The sequence below is a fragment of the Ahaetulla prasina genome, chromosome 1, assembly GCF_028640845.1.
Source record: "Ahaetulla prasina isolate Xishuangbanna chromosome 1, ASM2864084v1, whole genome shotgun sequence".
Classification (NCBI taxonomy): Eukaryota; Metazoa; Chordata; class Lepidosauria; order Squamata; family Colubridae; genus Ahaetulla; species Ahaetulla prasina.
In genome coordinates, this window is record NC_080539.1 from 363,993,852 (window position 1) to 364,008,765 (window position 14,914).

The 14,914-nt window shown below is 44.6% G+C and overlaps 1 protein-coding gene across 2 annotated transcripts in view; it reads right to left on the reverse strand.

The window, feature by feature from the left end:
• Positions 1 to 1,177: 1,177 nt before the first annotated feature.
• Positions 1,178 to 14,914, reverse strand: part of JSRP1 (junctional sarcoplasmic reticulum protein 1) — a 30,163-nt gene continuing 16,426 nt past the window's right edge. For both annotated transcript variants that reach the window (XM_058163413.1, XM_058163412.1), the window contains exons 4-7: positions 13,169 to 13,508; positions 9,229 to 9,372; positions 6,403 to 6,482; positions 1,178 to 3,675 (exon numbers count right to left, since the gene is read on the reverse strand). In XM_058163413.1, the coding sequence (XP_058019396.1) occupies positions 3,025 to 3,675; positions 6,403 to 6,482; positions 9,229 to 9,372; positions 13,169 to 13,508 (1,215 nt within the window). In that variant the 3' untranslated portion in view covers positions 1,178 to 3,024. The remainder of the gene's footprint in view (positions 3,676 to 6,402; positions 6,483 to 9,228; positions 9,373 to 13,168; positions 13,509 to 14,914) is intronic.

Consider the following 14,914-nt stretch of genomic DNA (forward strand, 5'->3'; position numbering starts at 1 on the left):
CTGATTCAGATTTCCCTGACCCAGCCGTCAGCGGAGGAGTGGGACACGACAAAGCTTCTTCAGCTCTGACAGGATAGAGGGGAATGGAAGCTTCTTCAGAGCTTCCTGAAACTCCTGCCAGAGCTGAAGAAGCTGCTTGGATGAGAAGCGAAACGTCTTCAAAAGAAAAAGAAAAAACAAGAAAGTCCAGTTGCCTCCTGAAAAAGCATCTTTGGGACAACCACAACATGGATGACTGAGAATCTCTGCAGACACTGCAGTTGTTAAGTTAGTAACACGGCCGTTAAGTGAATCTGGCTTCCCAATTGACTTTGCTTGTCAGAAGGTCGCCAAAGGAGATCACGTGACCCCGGGACACTGCAACCGCCATAAATACACGCCACTTGCCAAGCATCCAAATTTTGATCACGTGACCCCGGGGATGCTGGAATGGTGTGGAAAACAGTCATAAGTTATTTTGTTCAGTGCTGTTGTAACTTCAAATTATCACTAAAACAATTGTTTGTAAGTCAAGGACTATCTGGGCTTCTAAAGTTGCATTTTCAGCAATAGCTACTATTCCCCCACATTATTCTGGAGTGGCACAATTATATGTTAGGGAGGTTGAAATCTTACTCATCTTCTCACCCTCTCTATGCATTGGGAAGCTGATATGTTCGTAATACCCTAATATTTTACCCAACAGATTTTCTAATGTATCTTCTTATTCAACACAAGATAAGACCTCTGATCTTGGAGAACTTTCCTACCTTAGACCTACATAGCTCCTTCTTTTGATGCCTTTTTAAAAGAAGCGTTGAAGATTTATTTATGCCAAACTACTCTTCGTTGATCTTTATATTTAACTACTTGTAATGTTAGTTGCTATTTCTTTATTATGTTTGCAACCATTTTCTGTATTTTTCTGTTCTATTCTTTTGCTGTTATTATATTTCTCTGCAGCAATTAACATACTTTAGAGAGTCATGTATTCTACTTGGTGATGCTATGTGTAATATTGTTCAGTGAATCGCATAGGTTTTGAAAGGATCACTACAACAAAGCAACAGACCTAGTGTGTCTCAACCTTAGCAACTTTTAGATATGTGGACTTCAATTTCCAGAATTCCCCAGCCAGCCATGGTTCCCCAGGGTTCGGAAAATTGCTACAGCCACATTCAGGGTTCTACAGAGAGAGTCACAACCTAGAAAACAGTTTAATAAACAAAATCTTGAGTACAAAGCAGGAATGGGGGGTGGTGAGAAAACATCTCAGAAATTCCCTTTCCTAATCTCAGAATTGACCCTCCCTAGTTCCAGAACAGGATAATTCACCCGTAGCCATCCTACCATGGCTGTTTCACTCCGGCCAACTCATCCGGCTAACATGATGCGGCACAACTCGAAGTGTCCGATTCTATTCCATCATTTCTTTGATATTAGCGCAACTCTTCTACAGTATATATGTAGAAGAAATACAAATTTCTTGGACAAAAAGTTTCAGTTCACATAAAAGTTGCTTTTTACAGCTCAAAAAACCAAAACAATAGCCCAAGCACCTTGGAACATCAAGGATTGTATTGCGGACTGTGGATCTTACTTCTTCCTTATGTTAAAACATGAAAATATTTAAGAAATTCACGGCCAACATTTATTTCTGAAATTATCACGATTTCCTCCCAATCTGGCTGATTGCTTGCTACGATTTCTCTGGGGTAACGTTTATATCGTAAGAAGAATCAGAGCTGGTTTTTAGCTTCACATTGATAGGCTTCATTTTGTGCAACGCAGGAAAAAAAATAATAAATCCACTTTTCCCGCAAAACAGGAAAGAAGCAAACTCTGAGGAACAGTCTTGCTTTTCTCTTGAAAAGTGACCAAAAATAAAATGGAGATGATGTAATCTATTAATCGAGGTATGGGAGTTGCTAAATCTTAAGGTTCATTCCGGCATACATACTCTTTTGCTGCACTTCTGAATGAAAAATTCCAGTTTTAAACACACAGCTTTGGTATCAGCTCAAAAAAAAAAGAAAAGAAAAAAGAAAACACTCCGTTGTGTACAAGAGAGGCAGTTCACACGTTCCTGCTGAAAATCATGTGTATCAGTGGTGGGTTTCAAAATATTTTACTACCGGTTCTGTGGGTGTGGCTTGGTGGGCATGGCATGGCTTGGTGGGTGTGGCTTGATGGGCGTGGCAGGGGAAGGATACTGTAAAATCTCCATTCCCTCCCCAATCCAGGGGAAGGTTACTGCAAAGTCCCCATTTCCTCCCAATCAGCTGGGACTTGGGAAGCAGAGAATAGATGGGGGCGGGGCCAGTCAGAATTTTTACTACTGGTTCTCCGAACTACTCAAAATTTCCGCTACCGGTTCTTCAGAACTGGTCAGAACCTGCTGAAACCCACCTCTGATGTATATAATGAGGGATTGGGCAATAAGGCCACCTTGTGTGTGAATCTCTCCCAACTCAGGGTCTGAGGTCAGTATAAATGTTTAAGGCTTCTTCTTTGTTATGAAACCAACATTAGCACTTCATATGGAGATAACTGGGCAGGTAAAGCACAAATGAAGGAAGGGGGTGCTTTTTTTTTTTGAGGTTCTTCAATGACGGCAGTTTTGCAGTTCGAATCCCTAGTGCAGGTCTCCTGCGTGAGCAGGGGGTTGGACTAGATGACCTCCAAGGTCCCTTCCAACTCTGTTACTGTTAAAAGTTACTCTGAGGGAGTAGAGTGGAGCAGGTAAGGCTGACCTGTCTAAGTGATTCCTGTCTCTCTCCTGTTCCGGGTGGCACCGGAACTTGGGGTGGCACCACTACCAAAGGGTCGCAACAAGGCATAGAAAAGGCGCATGTGCTTCCAACCTGGAAGACGCCAAGCCTGCCTCTCAGCAGGAGTCACTCAGCTTCAAATCTGGGTGTTTTTAATGTCCCCACACTTTCAGGGAAAGGATGCGCAGAGAGAGAGAGAGAAGAGAGGGAGGGAGGAAGGGAAAGAGCAGCCTGTTGCTTGCCACAGTGACCTCAGGTCAGCAGCCCTTAAATCTCAGTCGTGCCTTTTCCACTCCTGAGATCTGTGCCGCCCAAATGTCTTGCCACTGTCCTTGGGCGAGAGGAAGAAAGGCTTCCTGTCCTTCGCGTCCTTCTCGTGCTTGAGGTGGCCTTTCCCTTTGCCCTGCTCATCCTTGGGGCGCCCCCTTCTTTTATCCACTGAGGGGTGCTCTTCCTTATGGCCTTTCAATGGATGGGCTGTTTCGCTGGGTTTGTGGCGATGGGTTTTCTTCCTGTCCTCATCCTGCTTCTCCTTCCCCTTCCCTTCCCAGCGATGTCTCTTGTCTCGAAGGTGCTTCTTCTCTTCATCCTCCTCCTGAGCTTTGCGGTCTTTCCGGCTTTTATTCTTGGAAGGTGTCTCTCGTTTGATTTTCTCCTGGATTTTCTTGAGGCCCACCTTTGGGACTGGTTTTTCCTCTGTTTCTTCTTCTTCCTCTTCCTCTTCCTCTTCGATTTCTACTGGTTCTGTCTCTTCTTCTCCGTCTTCCCTGTCCTCTAAAGCCCCTTCCTCCTCCTCCTCCTTTTCTTCTTCTTCTTCGACTTCTAAAAGTTCCTCCTCTACTTCCAGGAGTTCCTCCTCCTCTATGTCAGGAGGTTCATCAATGTCCGACCAATCAAACCACCGTTCATAAAACCACAGTTCCTCCTGGAAAGAAAGAAAGAAAGAAAGAAAGAAAGAAAGAAAGAAAGAAAGAAAGAAAGAAAGAAAGAAAGAAGGAAGGAAGGAAGGAAGGAAGGAAGGAAGGAAGGAAGGAAGGAAGGAAGGAAGGAAGGAAGGAAGGAAGGAAGGAAAGATTGATTCAACAGTTTTGATAATGATACAGTCAGAGGTAGGTTTCAGCAGGTTCTGACCAGTTCTGGAGAACCGGTAGTAGAAGTTTTGAGTAGTTCGGAGAACCGGTAGTAAAAATTCTGACTGGCCCCCATCTATTCTCTGCCTCCTGAGTACCAGCTAATTGGGAGGAAATGGGGATTTTTCAGTAACCTTCCCTTGGATTGGGGAAGGAATGGAGATTTTACAGTATCCTTCCCCTGCCACGCCCACCAAACCACACCCACAGAACTGGTAATAAAAAAATTTGAAACCCACCACTGGATACAGTGGCTTCAGAAGTCCTGGCCTGGGATAGTTTAATCTTAAAGGTAATACAATAGGACTCTTTGCATACTCTTTGAGTTCTCCTGGAGCCATTTTAGTCTATTTTAATGAAAAGAAGGACTAGGGGAGACATGATAGCAGTGTTCCAGTATCTCAGGGGCTGCCACAAAGAGAGAGTCTCCAAAGCACCTGAGGGTAGGACAAGAAGCAACAGGTGGAAACTAATCAAGGAGAGAAGCAACTTAGAACTAAGGAGAAATTTCCCGACAGTTAGAACAATTAATCAGTGGAACCACTTGCCTCCAGAAGTTGTGAATGCTCCAACACTGGAAGTTTTTAAGAAGAGATTGGACAACCATTTGTCTGAAATGGTATAGATTAATTCTGTGGGATCAGGAGAATTGGGCGTCTCTTAAACAATTCCAGTTGTATTTAAACCTAAGGCTAACTTTTTAAAGTAGGTGGGGTTTTTTTGCCCTCCGAGGAAATGAGTTTTACTGTGGACTATTTTGCTCTTCTCACTTTTAACTCACCTCTTCCCCAGGACTGCTTTCTTGTGTGGTCCAGGCACTCAGCTCAGCCTCAAGAACAGCCCCACCATATTCTATTACCTCTGTAAAGAAGACAAGATGGTGACTGAACAAGCTCACATATTAAAATTATTTTTTTCTGCATATATTTCTGCACTTGCTTTTATCCTCTCTTTATTAATGTTATGAACAAGGCAGCAAGCATACCTCATACACCTTCCTCCTCCTATTCTCCTCACTACCACAACCCTGTGAGGTGGGTTGGGCTTGAAGCCCACACCTGAACTCAAGGTAACAGACATACTGTATCAGCCACAGCTTTCTCCTCCTATTTTTCCCACAACAACAACCCTCTGAGATGAGTTGGGCCGAGACCGAATGATTGGCCCAAAGTCACACTGTTGGCTTTTATGGCTAAGATGGGACTTCAACTCATGGTCTCCTGTTTTTTACCCTGATACCTTAAACCCTAGATGGAACTGGCTAATAAAAAAAGTATTTAACACCCCTTCCATTATATCTCCTCTTCTGAATATTTTTAAAACCCAAAGTTGCTTCCCCATTCTGCTCAAAAGGGCCCCAGATTTTTGATCCGAGGCTTATTGTTTGAGTTTCATGATTATTCATGCTGATTCAGTTCTATAGAGGAATTATTGAGTCTGTCATTTGCACCTCTATAACTGTCTGGTTCGGTTCTGCAACCCAACAAGAAACACAGAGACTTCAGAGGATAATTAGAACTGCAGAAAAAATAATTGCTACCAACCTGCCTTCCATTGAGGATTCGTGTATACTGCACGAATCAAGAAGAGGGCCGTGAAAATATTAACAGACCCCTCGCATCCTGGACATAAACTGTTTCAACTACTACCCTCAAAACGACGCTATAGAGCACTGCACACCAGAACAACTAGACACAAGAACAGTTTTCATAATGATACAGTCAGAGGTAGGTTTCAGCAGGTTCTGACCAGTTCTGGAGAACCGGTAGTAGAAATTTTGAGTAGTTTGGAGAACCGATAGTAAAAATTCTGACTGGCCCCCATCTATTCTCTGCCTCCCGAGTACCAGCTAATTGGGAGGAAATGGGGATTTTTCAGTAACCTTCCCTTGGATTGGGGAAGGAATGGAGATTTTACAGTATCCTTCCCCTGCCACGCCCACCAAACCACACCCACAGAACTGGTAATAAAAAAATTTGAAACCCACCACTGGATACAGTGGCTTCAGAAGTCCTGGCCTGGGATAGTTTAATCTTAAAGGTAATACAATAGGACTCTTTGCATACTCTTTGAGTTCTCCTGGAGCCATTTTAGTCTATTTTAATGAAAAGAAGGACTAGGGGAGACATGATAGCAGTGTTCCAATATCTCAGGGGCTGCCACAAAGAAGAGGGAGTCAAGCTATTCTCCAAAGCATCTGATGGCAGGACAAGAAGCAACGGGTGGAAACTAATCAAGGAGAGAAGCAACTTAGAACTAAGGAGAAACAATTAATCAGTGGAACCACTTGCCTCCAGAAGTTGTGAATGCTCCAACACTGGAAGTTTTTAAGAAGAGATTGGACAACCATTTGTCTGAAATGGTATAGATTAATTCTGTGGGATCAGGAGAATTGGGCGTCTCTTAAACAATTCCAGTTGTATTTAAACCTAAGGCTAACTTTTTTAAGTAGGTGTTTTTTTTGCCGTCTGAGGAAATGAGTTTTACTGTGGACTATTTTGCTCTTCTCACTTTTAACTCACCTCTTCCCCAGGACTGCTTTCTTGTGTGGTCCAGGCACTCAGCTCAGCCTCAAGAACAGCCCCACCATATTCTATTACCTCTGTAAAGAAGACAAGATGGTGACTGAACAAGCTCACATATTAAAATTAATTTTTTCTGCATATATTTCTGCACTTGCTTTTATCCTCTCTTTATTAATGTTATGAACAAGGCAGCAAGCATACCTCATACACCTTCCTCCTCCTATTCTCCTCACTACGACAACCCTGTGAGGTGGGTTGGGCTTGCTAAAATTTTTGAAGCCCACACCTGAACTCAAGGTAACAGACATACTGTATCAGCCACAGCTTTCTCCTCCTATTTTTCCCACAACAACAACCCTCTGAAATGAGTTGGGCCGAGAGCGAATGATTGGCCCAAAGTCACACTGTTGGCTTTTATGGCTAAGATGGGACTTCAACTCATGGTCTCCTGTTTTTTTACCCTGATACCTTAAACCCTAGATGAAACTGGCTAATAAAAAAAGGATTTGACACCCCTTCCATTATATCTCCTCTTCTGAATGTTTTTAAAACCCAAAGTTGCTTCCCCATTCTGCTCAAAAGGGCCCCAGATTTTTGATCCGAGGCTTATTGTTTGAGTTTCATGATTATTCATGCTGATTCAGTTCTATAGAGGAATTATTGAGTATGTCATTTGCACCTCTATAACTGTCTGGTTCGGTTCTGCAACCCAACAAGAAAAACACAGACTTCAGAGGATAATTAGAACTGCAGAAAAAATAATTGCTACCAACCTGCCTTCCATTGAGGATTCGTGTATACTGCACGAATCAAGAAGAGGGCCGTGAAAATATTAACAGACCCCTCGCATCCTGGACATAAACTGTTTCAACTACTACCCTCAAAACGACGCTATAGAGCACTGCACACCAGAACAACTAGACACAAGAACAGTTTTTTCCCGAAGGCCATCACTCTGCTAAACAAATAATTCCCTCAACACTGTCAGACTATTTACTGAATCTGCACTACTATTAATCTTCTCATAGTTCCCATCACCAATCTCTTTCCACTTATGACTGTATGACTATAACTTGTTGCTGGCAATCCTTATGATTTATATTGATATATTGACCATCAATTGTGTTGTAAATGTTGTACCTTGATGAACGTATCTTTTCTTTTATGTACACTGAGAGCATATGCACCAAGACAAATTCCTTGTGTGTCCAATCACACTTGGCCAATAAAAATTCTATTCTATTCTATTCTATTATCGGGCAACGAGGAGAATTCAGGGTGCTGGAAAAAATAGGAATTTGGTGTTCTGCATGTATCTATTCCACGAAGTTCCATCAGGAGACAAAAGCCCAAACGTGCTATCGTTATACAGGTAGTCCTTGACTTACGACCACAATAGAGCCCAAAATTTCTGTTGTTAAGTGAGACATTTGTCAAGTGAATTTTGCCCCATTTTTACATTTGTTAAATTGATATGTTAGTAACCTGGTTCTTAAGCGAATCTGGCTTCCCCATTGACTTTGCTTGTCAGAAGGTCACAAAAGGTGACCTTGGGACACAGCAGCGGTCATAAATATGAGCCAATTGCCAAGCAGCTGAATTTTGATCACGCAATCATGGGGATGCTGCAAAGGTTGTAACTGTCGTAAATGGTCACAAGTCACATTTTCCAGTGCCATTGTAACATTGAATGATCACTAAACGAACTTGTTGTAAGTCAAGGACTGCCTGTACATTCTCATCCCAAAGGTGCTTTTCTAAAAGGCAACTGGACTTTCTTGGTGTTTTTTTTTTCCCTTGAAAAACCCAAGAAAGTCCAGTTGTCTTTGGGAAAAACACCTTTGGGACAACCATGACTTGGATGATTGAACATTTCTATAGACGGTTCAGTGGTGGGTTTCAAATTTTTTTACTATTGGTTCTGTGGGCGTGGCTTGGTGGGCGTGGCATCGCTTGGTGGGCGTGGCGGGGGAAGGATACTGCAAAGTCCCCATTTCCTCCCCATCAGCTGGGACTCGGGAGGCAGAGAATAGATGGGGGCAGGACCAGTCAGAATTTTTACTACTGGTTCTGCAAACTACTCAAAATTTTCCACTCCAGAACTGGTCAGAACCTGCTGAAACCCACCTCTGAGACGGTTACACATTCTCTTTGCTGTCTTAGGAGGTTTCCTTTTAACCCTAAGGCAGGGGTGTCAAACTCAAGGCCCGCGAGCCGGTTCTGGCCCATGGGGTGCTTAGATCTGGCCCGCAGGGCCGACCTGGAAACAGCAAAGGACCAGCCTGTGGCCCTCCCGAGCTCCGTTTTCGCTGGCAGTGGGTTGCTGGAGGCCGTCGCAGCCAAAAATGGAGCCCGGGAGCCCGTTTTCTCTGGCAGAGTGATTGGGCCTCCAGAGGCGCCTCCGACACGAGTGACATTGAGTTGGCCACACCCACTGTGGCCACGCCCATCCCGGCCCCCCCTGAGGTGAAACACAATCCTGATGCAGCCCTCAATGAAATCGAGTTTGAAACCTCTGCCCTAAGGCATGATCTCCAATGGAGGCAGCAGCTAGATGAGGGAAGAAGTGAGTGGTAGGGGAGGGATGCACTGATGGTATTCAGCCGGTTCTATACCGTTCGGACAAGCCGGTAGCGGCGGCTGCAGGAGACTCTGCCCACCCGTGTGGATGTAATCACGTCCCATTTATCCACGTTTTTGATGCTCTGCGCGTGTGCGGAAGGCCCTCACATTTGCTTGTTGGTAGAGTGAAGGTAAGTGAATACCACACCTGAAAACGGGGAGGGCATATGTGATCCTGGAGAAAGTGCTCTTCTCTCTTACCTTGAACTACCTGACAGCTCACACTGAGGAGAGCCAGGAAAGTTGCCACCAGAATGCATTTGTTCAAAGACAGATTTTCCCAAGGCAGCGTGTCCTTAGCAGCTCGGCTTTCTGTCTTCCGCTTCACAGAGACAACCTTCGGTGCTTCAAGCAGAGAAAAGGGAGGGCATTAGCATAGTAAATTGGCTTTCCCACCATAAAGTCTTTTGCCACCAATTCCTGAATGTTTTTGAAGGTGATCTTTGTAATAAACACAGGATTGGAATTCAGGCCAGAGCTATGGAAAGTTACATCAATTCCCACAATGGGAGAAACCAATGGAAAAAGTAAATGGAGCTAACAGAGCGGGCAAAATTAACTACTCTAATTAAAGAAAAGAATGACTCCAGCTTTGTTACTACTTGGAAACCACTTCTGGACTCTGTGCTTGAAAGAGAAAGGGGGGAATTTTTTTTTTTGATTTGGGGTTTTGATGATTAAATTAGTTTGTTGTTATAGAAAAGGCTAGTATTTATTAAATACGTTAAGAAAAAAGTTGAGATTGTAACTGTGTTTTGTATTAAATGGCACTGAAAAATATGGGCAGTCCCTACTTTTTTTCCTTCTTTTTTCTTTTCCTTGTACTCCTTTACCTTTTCCCCTATTTCCCTATTATCTTTGCTTTTATTTGCTGTTGTTGTTGTTGTTGTTGTTGTTGTTGTTGTTGTTGTTATTATTATTATTACTATTATTATTAAAAATTCAATTGTATTGAATATATAATTATATAATTGTTTTCTGAGGTTTTCGCGGGTGTTTGTATGTAGGTCTTTGGTTATTTGGGTTTTCTCCCACGTAAAATTGGAAGTGTCTTGGTAACGTTTCGATAAAGTCTCATTCTTCATCTTCAGGCTTCAGCTTCGTGCTTCTAGGAGCAATGTGTGATCGCAGCTGTTTCTTCCTTTTAACTGCTAGTGTGCAGACTCAAGCTCAATCCCTCCAAGACGGAGTGGCTGTGGATGCCGGCACCCTGGTACAGTCAGCTGCACCCGCAGCTGACTGTTGGGGGCGAGTTAGTGGCCCCAAAGGAGGTGGTTCGCAACTTGGGCGTCCTCCTGGATGGACGGCTGTCCTTTGATGAACATCTGGCGGCCGTCTCCAGGAGGGCCTTTTACCAAGTTCGCTTGGTCCGCCAGTTGCGTCCCTTCCTTGACCGGGATGCCCTATGCACAGTCACTCATGCTCTGGTTACGTCTCGGCTGGATTACTGCAATGCTCTCTACATGGGGCTGCCCTTGAGGTGCACCCAGAGGCTGCAGTTAGTCCAGAATGCAGCTGCGCGAGTAGTAATGGGAGCCGCGCATGGCTCCCACGTAACACCACTGCTCCGTAGTCTGCACTGGCTTCCTGTGGTCTTTCGGGTGCGCTTCAAGATTCTGGTTACCACCTTTAAAGCGCTCCATGGCTTAGGACCCGGGTACTTATGAGACCGCCTGCTGTTACCGTATGCCTCCCACCGACCAGACGCCTCACAGAGGGTCTCCTCAGGGTGCCGTCCGCCAAACAATGTCGGCTGGCGGCCCCCAGGAGTAGGGCCTTCTCTGTGGGAGCATCGACGCTCTGGAATGAACTCCCCCCTGGCCTACGTCAAGTGCCTGATCTTTGGACCTTCCGTCGTGAGCTAAAAACATATTTATTTATTCAAGCGGGACTGGCACAATAGTTTGATTTTATATTGGGGTTTTATTAATATTTTAAATTTTAAATTCATTTTTAACTATCAGCCGTTTAGTAATTGCTATATTTTAATTCCTTTTAATTGTATATATCTTGTATTTTATTTCTGGCTGTACACCGCCCTGAGTCCTTCGGGAGAAGGGCAGTATAAAAATTTAATAAAATAAATAAAAATAAATAAATTTAATAAAATAAATTTTACGTGGGAGAAAACCCAAATAACCAAAGACCTACAATTATATAATTATATATATATTATATTACAATTGCATTTTTAATAATAATAATAATAATTATTATTAATAATAATAATTAAAAAGTTCAAGCCACATTTCCTTTTTTGCATGGCCAAGCCATAACTTTGGAGAAGCCCACATGCAGCGTGCAAAGACAGCCATCTTCCACACTCTTTGGATCAATTATGAAAAATAATAGAATTCAGAATAACAGAAGTATAAGGAATTTGGAGGTTTTCTAGTCCAACCCTCTGCTCAAGCAGGAGCCCTTATACAGGTGATCCTCAATTTACAACAATTGTAATCCACCAAAATTTCTGTTGCTAAGTGAGACATTTGTTAAGTGAGTTTTGCCCCATTTTACAACCTTACTTGCCACAATTGTTAAGTGAATCACTGCAGTTGTTAAGCCAGTGATTCTGGCTTCCCCACTGACTTTGCTCCTTAAATGGTCACAAAAGGTGATCACATGACTCCAGGACTGTTATAACTGTGAGTCAGTTGCCAAGCGTCTGAATTTTGATCATGTGACCATGAAGATGCTGCAATGTCTCCATAAGTATACTTATGCTGTCTTAAGTATAAAAAACAGTCATAAGTCATTTTTTTCATTACCGTTGTAACTTTGAACAAACTGTTGTAAGTCGAAGACCACCTGTACCATTCTGGACAAATCGCTGCCTAATCTCTTCTTAAAAATCTCCAGTGATGTTGTGCCCATTCTGTAGGCAAGCCATTCCACTGGTTAATAAGATGAGAGAGAGGAAGAGAGGGAGAGAGAGAGAGGGAAGGAGAGGAAGGGAGAGAGAGAGAGAGGGAGAGGAAGAGAAGGAGGGAGAGAGGGGGAGAGAGGAAGAGAGAGAGAGAGCGAAGGAGAGAGAGGAAGAGGGAGGGAGGGAGAAAGGGGGGAGAGGAGGAGGGAGGGAGGGAGAGAGAGGGAGAGGAAGAGGGAGGGAGGGAAGGAGAAACGGGGAGAGGAGGAGGGAGGGAGGGAGAAACGGGGGAGAGGAAGAGGGAGGGAGAGAGAAAGGGAGAGGGAGGGAGGAAGAGAGGGAGGAAGAGGGAGGGAGAGGGAGAGATTAATTTCTTTCTTTATCTCTCTCTGTCCCCCCATATCATACATCATTTTATAAACCTTTTATCATCAGTTCTCACCTTTGTCCCTACAAATTGTCTCCTATAAATCCATCTTCCCAAGTAAAGCCTCCTGAAAATCTTTTAGACTTCAACTCCTAGAATTCCTGCCTGTGATGAAAACTGCTGAGAATTCTGGGAGTTTCCCCCATTGTCCGCAAGTTGTCCAGATCTGAAAAAACTGTTCTAAACCATCCAGTGGAATGGCTTGCGCTTCAAGGTTTTGGTGACCATCTTTAAAGCGCTCCATGGCATAGGGCCGGGCTACTTACGGGACCGCCTACTGCTACCGAATACCTCTCACCGACCCGTGCGCTCTCACAGAGAGGGACTCCTCAGGGTGCCGTCAGCTAGGCAGTGCCGTCTGGCGACACCCAGGGGAAGGGCCTTCTCTGTGGGGGCTCCCACCCTCTGGAACGAACTCCCCCCAGGACTTCGTCAACTTCCGGACCTCCGAACCTTCCATCGCGAGCTTAAAACGCATTTATTCATCTGCGCAGGACTGGATTAGATTTTAAATTTACTGGTTTTAATGGGTTTTATCATTTATACTGTTTTTTAATAATTCGGCTATGTAGAATAAGTTTTTTAATTGTTATTTTAGTCTGTATTTATATGTATTTTTTACTTGCCTGTGAACCGCCCTGAGTCCCTAGGGAGATAGGGCGGTATATAAATGTGAAAAATAAATAAATAAATAAATAAATAAAAATAAATAAATAAAAAACCCCTGGAGATGGAAGTCCCCACCCTACAAAAAAAACCCAGGGTTCAGCATGCTCTTCCTCTCTTGCCCTTGGCATCTCCATGGCCTCTCCAGCATAATTCTTTATTGGCTCAGAGAAAAGTCATACCTGCTAAGTGTGGTTTCTCAACTGCCTTCTCTACTCGTACCGCCTTCTCCACTTGATGTGCCTTTTCGACCCTCGGCATTTTCTCCATCGCCTTTTCCAATACTGGTGGTTTTTCGACCCGTTGGGCTCTCTCCACCACCCTTTCAGCCCTCAGGACTTTTTCTGCAACTTGCTCAGCCCGAGGCAACTTAGCAGTGGCCATCTCCATCAACAGATGCTTCTCTGCTTCGGGTGATTTCTTAGGAAGCCCAGGTGGCGTGGCTTTGCTCATGCCATCCACAAATTCATCCAGATCTTTCTCAATAACGTGGAGCGTGCCTTTCTGTTTGTCCTCTAGGCCCTGAAAGAGAACGGTAACGATGATTTACTAGCTTTGAGTAGCCAGAGAAATTTTCTCATAATTTCTCTGATCTATAATAATAATAACAGAGTTGGAAGGGACCTTGGAGGTCTTCTAGTCCAACCCCCTGCCCAGGCAGGAAACCCTACACCACTTCAGACAAATGGCTATCCAACATTTTCTTTAAAATTTCCAGTGTTGGAGCATTCAGAACTTCTGCAGGCAAGTTGTTCCACTTATTGATTGTTCTAAGTGTCAGGAAATTTCTCCTTAGTTCTAGGTTGCTTCTCTCCTTGATTAGTTTCCACCCATTGCTTCTTGTTCTACCCTCAGGTGCTTTGGAGAATAGCATGACTCCCTCTTCTTTGTGGAAGCCCCTGAGATATTGGAACACTGCTATCATGTCTCCTATCCTGTGACCTAGGTAGGGTAATGAAACGTTTGCAAGAAAACAAGCAAGCTCAGAGAGCACCAAGGACCCCCTCATTTCAACCCGGAGGTACAAATGTTCTCCTTTCAGTCATATTTTGACTTGCGATTGACACTGAGTAACAGAGCCGGAAGGGATCTTGGAGGTCTTCTAGTCCACCTCCCTGCTCAAGCAAGAGACCCTATACCCGTGATGGTGAACCTATGGCACGTGGGCCAGAGTTGGGTCTCTGTGGGCACGTGTGCTGTCGCCAGCCTCTCTTCTGGTTTCTGGTGCTGGTCTTTGCGGGTGCCAGAGCGCCAGAAAATGGCCTGAAAACGGCCTGAAAAACAGCCAAAAAACAGGCATGCGCGCACTGGCCAGCTGATCTTCGGGTTTCCGGTACTCTGGCACACGCATGCACATACACGTGCATGCGTGTGTTGTGGCTCCAGCCCCCCCTCGGGCCTAGCCCCCTGCCAGAAAGTGACTCAGAGACTGAGGGGGAAGGGCCGTCAGGGCTCCCCTCTGCAGGGCTGGCCTCTCTGGCTCAGCTCCAGGAGCCAGAGGCAGGCCAGGTGGAGGAGGTGACGAGGCCTCTGTCTCCTGTATCTCCTCCTGCCCAGGCAACGCTTCCAGACCCAGCTGTGGACAATCAGTCCTAGTTAGATCCCAGGTTTTGTAGACAAGAGAGGCGGGAACAACAGAAGCAGGGCTGGGGCAGGCCTAGAAAGTGCTGAGTCACGGAGCCACACCCCACAGGGTATAAAAGCAGGAGGGGCTGCTATACTACTTTGTGACGAACAAATCAACTGACTGGAGAAAACTTGAGCTGAACTATCTGACTGAGCATTTGGCCTGAATTGCTGTTTGCTCCTGAGTTCCTGGTTGCTCCGATAACGAGCTCTGCGATGCCGGCATCAAGGAGATAAAGAAAACCTTGGCAGACAGAGCTGATAGTTTGCTGCCAGAGCTGATAGTTGCCATGGACTAAATT